General features: G+C 33.7%; 1 protein-coding gene across 1 annotated transcript; it reads left to right on the forward strand.

Annotated features, from left to right (window-relative positions):
* Positions 1 to 261: 261 nt before the first annotated feature.
* LOC114266338 (cuscuta receptor 1-like) lies at positions 262 to 4,469 on the forward strand. The gene is made up of 5 exons (XM_082908140.1): positions 262 to 271; positions 762 to 908; positions 2,386 to 2,572; positions 2,983 to 2,987; positions 3,073 to 4,469. Exons 1-5 carry the CDS (start codon positions 262 to 264, stop codon positions 4,467 to 4,469), a joined length of 1,746 nt encoding a protein of 581 aa, XP_082764266.1.
* The last annotated feature ends 1,280 nt before the right edge of the window (positions 4,470 to 5,749 follow it).

Below are 5,749 nucleotides of genomic sequence, written 5' to 3' on the forward strand. Positions count from 1 at the left end.
GAAGGACCAAGGTTATGCCGAGGTTATGATTTAAGATTTGACGTATGTTAAGTATGTAAGTAAGTTTTGAAAGACCAAGTTTTGAATGATGTTTTATTTCATGCCAAGCTAAGCTATGTTATGTATGGTTTTGACAAGGATATAATATGTATTGTTTTGAAAAGATCTCGGGTATCATTCATTTAACCCCTTTATTACTTGTACCATTCACTGAGTATGTATGTACCCCTTTATTACTTGTACCATTCACTCTCCCTATGTATGTATGTAGGTAACAAGAAAGAAGTCGGCCTCGCCGAGGTGTGTGTGTTTTGTATGCATGTTATGTCGGCAGTGAGGATGTCGGCAAACTAGAAGATTATGTTTCATGATTTGTGGCTCAAGTGTTTTTGTTTATGTCGGCAATCTTGAAGCTTATGTATTTTGAACATGTCAGCTCGAGAAGCCTTTTATCAAAATGTAATATGTATTTTTGTACTTCATTTTATTTGTATTCAAGTTTTAAGGCTATGTAAAGATGTATGCCATTCCATTTGACTTATGCACTGCTCTTATGGACCACTTGTATTTTAAATTATTGCTTTCGCACTTGTGAGCCCCATATATTTATACTCTGATTGTGTGTGAATTTTGAAAGCTGGCCTTTGGTAATCTCGGATTACTGGCCATCACGGCACCAAACTACTAGGGGCGGTTTGGGGTCGTGACAATTTTGTTGAGTTCTCTTGGCTCTATTTTACCTTTATCATATGTTTTGGTAGGTTTGACATCCTTCCACCATCTTCAGATCTTAGATTTGAGTGAGAATAATTTCTTTGCAAGTATTCCTCCATCCATAGGAGCATTATCTTCTCTGAAAGCTCTATCTCTGGCTCAAAATAACCTTAGTGGTTCTTTACCAATTCAAGGTAAAAATTCTATTCGTTAAGGTTATCTATTATAAACTAAAAGGCCAACAAAATAGAAATTCAAAGCCCAACAAAAATTCTATTGCTTCCTTTCTGTTTTTTTATTTTATTTATTTATTTATTGGCTTCATGCAAAGCAAATAAATAAACTAGTATTGAAGAAAACTACGAACTAGCATCATCTTTATGTTTTCAAGAGTTAGCTGGTGTTTGATAAAATTGGAAGTTGAAAACTAAGAGTTGAGGAAAATTCTAATGTACACCCTTTTAAAAAAATGTGTATCATATGAACCCCTAAACATGTTATTTTCTTCTTTAGTTATGTCATTTTTTTCTTTAGTTATGAAAAAATTTCTTTTTTAATTGTGACATTATTTTAGTTATGACACATGAGTTCTTTAGTTATGCGACATGTTGTGTTTAATTATGATATACTTTTTTTCTTTTTTCTTTTTTAATTATGACTCAAAAAATTGAAGTTATGTTATTTTTCTTTTAAGTTATAAGGTGCATATCGTGCACACTTTTGAAGAGTGTGCACCATAGTGTTTCCCAAAAGTTGAAAATTACCCTCTTTGTCCCAAAATATTAGTCCCTTATTCCATTTTTCATTATCTCAAAATATTAGTCAATCTTCAAAAATTAAGGACTAAAATAATATGAATTTTCTATTTTGCCTCATTTTAAATTCATTAACAACACAAAATGTACAATTATAACAATTGACATTCCCAAAAAAAATATACTACCAAAGGGTAATTTTGAAAAATTAATATTTATAAAGTGCAATAATTGTACTACAAAAAAAGTTGAATTCCCCAAAATAGACTATTATTTTGGGACGGAGGGAGTGCTGAAAATTGAAAGCCAAATTTTTTAAATTAAAAAGCTGTTTGATAAAAATTTAAATGTTGAAATTGTTTGATATGTAAGAGATTAAATCTGAAAATTATTATTTTGAAATTGTATCTTTCAAATTTTATATTGTGATGGTAGTGGTGGTGATGATGGTGAGGTTATAATAGTATATGTTGATGCTTGTGCATATGTATTTATAAATTCAGTCAATATTAAATAAGTTTCATATTACGTAGAAAAATTTTAACTTTTAGCATAAATTTTGGACCCACTTGAATTTTTAAGTGATATTAATTGTAGTTATTAAATAATTGATTTTCATTTAATACATTCAGTTTTAAATATTGAATTGTGTTATCAAACCACACTTTATATATATATATATATATAATAATAAGAATTTTTATTTTTTTTATTTTTTTTTATAGAGTATTATGTAAATACATGGCATTACAAACTATACGTGTTTCATAAACTTCTTGTTTTCTATGTTTGTGCAAACTGAAGAAACTTGAGGAGTTAGATCTCAGCCATAACCATTTTGAAGGGATCCTTCCTTCATGCCTAAGCAATTTGAGATCTGTCAAGTTTTTTGATATTTCTCTAAACCAATTCACAGGAAACATTTCTCCATCTCTGTTTGGAAGCCTCAACTCCCTAGAGTACATTGATCTTAGTCATAATTGTTTCGAGGGTTTATTCTCATTTGGGTCATTTGCAAACCATTCAAACCTTGAGGTGTTTGAATTGATAAGTGACAATGACAAATTTGAGGTAGAGACTGAATCTATAGATTGGATTCCCATGTTTTAGTTGAAGGTCCTTGTTCTATCAAACTGTAAGCTCTCTGGCGAAGTTCCAAAATTTCTACTTTACGAAAACAAATTAAAGGTCATCGATCTCTCCCACAATAACTTGACAGGTTCTTTCACAAACTGGCTATGGGTGAATAATACGGGATTAGAAGTTTTAAACCTACGGAATTACTCTTTTGTCGGTCAATTTTGTTTGCCATCATACCGCTATATAAATACTTATTGGATGGATATCTCGAACAATCGCTTAAGTGGGAAAATTCAAGCCAATATGGGGCACATATTTCCATATATTTTTTACATCAACTTATCTAGTAATGCTTTTGAAGGTGGTATCCCATCCTCATTTGGTAAAATTAGTTGGTTGGAATATCTGGATTTGTCCACTAATAATCTTTCAGGGGAGGTACCAAACCAGTTAGTCTGAAATTGCAGAGCATTAAAGATTTTAATATTATCAAATAACAATTTTCATGGTCAAATCTTTTCAGCTGCCTTCAACTTGACTTCGATATGGAGGTTGCAATTGAATGATAATCAGTTTGCGGGGCCTCTAACAAATGTGCTCTCCAAATTGTCTAAATTGGACTTTCTTGATATTAGCAACAACTACATGTTTGGCAAGATTCCAAGTTCAATGGATAACAAGACATCGTTGGGTACACTAATCATCCGAAATAATTCTTTCAATGGTGAGTTCCCATGTGCACTGGTTCAAAATGTGTATATGGACGCCTCTTATAATTCGTTTTCGGGATCAATACATCCTTCTTGCTCAAACCCAAACCTGGGATATGTGGAGCGTATGCATTTGCGAGGGAACAAGTTCACAGGATTAATTCCAAGAGCTCTCCTTAATTCGTCAAATCTTTTGACCTTTGATATAAGCGAAAATAGCTTTAGTGGCAGCATTCCTGATTCGATTGGAGTGGCTTCTAACCTCAGAATTCTTTTGTTCAGAGGGAACCAATTGAGTGGTTCAATTCCAACTCAATTGTGTCAATTAAATAAGATAAGTTTGATGGACCTTTCCAATAACTATTTAGATGGGTCTATTCCCCATTGTTTCGGTAATATCACCTTTGGCATGATAGGGGCTAGTGACCAGGCCTTCATGCAGACAATTGTATCTTCGTCCGGTAGGAATACGTTTTACAAATATGATGGTGTCCTAGAAACGAATTTTGAAATCCATGACATGGATACCATGTATAACAAAGTAGATGAAGTTGAGTTTGTTACCAAAAGTAGGACTAACTTCTACAGGGCTGGTAGCATCCTTAATTTCATGTCTGGATTGGATCTGTCATGTAACAAACTAACAGGTGAAATACCTTTTGAACTAGGGAAGCCAAGTAGTGTTCATGCCCTGAACTTGTCTCGCAATCTCTTGACTGGACCCATCCCGAAGGCCTTCTTAAACCTTATCCAGATAGAGAGTTTGGACCTTTCTTACGACAATTTGAACGGAAACATCCCAACAGAACTAATCGGTCTAAATTTTTTGGAAGTGTTTATTGTGGCTCACAACAATTTATCAGGTACACTATTAGACAGGAAAGCACAATTTGCGACCTTTGAAGCAAGCAGTTATGAGGGAAATCCATTTCTTTGTGGACCGCCATTGGAGAAAAATTGCACACCCATCGTTAATTTGCCATACTGGCCAATAACATTATCCTCAGACGAAACTGAAGGGAAATGGTATGATATTGATCTAGTGGCTTTTTCAGCAAGTTTTGTCGGATCATACATTGCTTTCTTGTTTGGATTTGCTATTATTCTTTACATCAACCCATATTGGAGACAAATGTGGTTCTATCTGATTGAGGAGGGCATGTATTCTAGTTATTATTTTATTTCTGATACTGTTCGCAAGATATTTTAGGCCTTCCCAATAATTAGCTATGCTTTGTTTCCATGGACAAGTATTGTTATGGCTTGTTTCTTTGGATAAGTATGGCTAGTGTTGTAAATGGTATTTTCTGTGTTGCTTATGAATAAAGACAGTGGATTTAGTACCCTTATTGATAACTTAGTTTCATTTCCTTTCTTTGCTAATTCGATATTGTTAGGAGCTTTTTATATTGTCCTATTTGTTGCTACTCATGAGCATGTGGCCAATATTGCTAGGTGTGAGACTTTTGTCCCTCTAGATGCATGCCCATTGTTATTCTAATTTACTTGTGGCGAAAGTAAAGGGTGTGGGACTCATGTTGTGTAAATCACATTTGTGTTGTGTCATTTATGATTCGTGTCGAAATTTTCTTAATGGTATCTTAACTGATTTGTTTTTCATGTTATTGTGTCATGTTCATATCTAGCTCATGCCGCGTTAATGTATTAAAACTCAATTTTGAAACTGAATTGAATTGTAGTGCTTGAAGCTTCCATGCTATCAATTTGAATTGAAGCATTAACATTTGCACTTTAGACACGGCTATTGTGAGGCCTACATAAAGAGTATTCTACGGTTAGTTATGTGATTTGTTTTTTATTTGTAAAATCATTGGTTTTCAAAAACCTCTTTGAAACTTGAGAGTATAGTCAACCCATCCCAATTGCTTTGTTGTTTCCTTTACAACGTACCACTCACTTAACTTACTCTTTACTTGCTACTTCCCACATTCAAGACTTTTGTGGCTTCTTGTTGAATAAAATGATTAGAAAAAATTAAGTTTCAAAGGCAGTAAATTCTAAGTGATGATTAAATTAGAGTCAATTGAGTAAACTTATAATTTATCTAGCCAAAGAAAATCGTACGTGAATAACACAAGATCATGACACAAAAGTTAAATTTTTTTTTTTTTGCTTAAATTATAGTAAAGGGACAAGATTATTTACTGCAGAATTGTTTGTAATTGTCCAATTAGAAAGTGTAGGGGGGTTCAAGGTTAGAGAGGTGATTAGAGAGGCAAAACTATGCTAATGGTCCACTGATGGTGGAAGTGGCTCGAGAATGAAGAGCAACAACTATCTGGGAATTGCAGAGTGTGTAGCTGGGTGAGGGTGAATCAAGTGGCTCAAGAAGTGTATGGCAGTACCAAATTGGGTAGCATCTCCCCAAAATCCCCAAAATTCCTATCTTGAACCTTGGGAAATGGGTCCTATTTATAGGCTTTTCTTTGGTACCAAGAGGGCATCAAGTGGCCAAATAGAGAGAAGTTA

The sequence above is a fragment of the Camellia sinensis genome, chromosome 15 (assembly GCF_055761805.1).
Source record: "Camellia sinensis isolate YWXY chromosome 15, ASM5576180v1, whole genome shotgun sequence".
In the NCBI taxonomy this organism is placed as follows: domain Eukaryota; kingdom Viridiplantae; phylum Streptophyta; class Magnoliopsida; order Ericales; family Theaceae; genus Camellia; species Camellia sinensis.

Bases quoted from the DNA above. Each gene is read 5' to 3' on its own strand.
- LOC114266338 (XM_082908140.1), top strand. The intron at 909-2,385 runs GTAAAAATTCTA...ACCAATTCACAG, and splicing joins TGGTTCTTTACCAATTCAAG to GAAACATTTCTCCATCTCTG.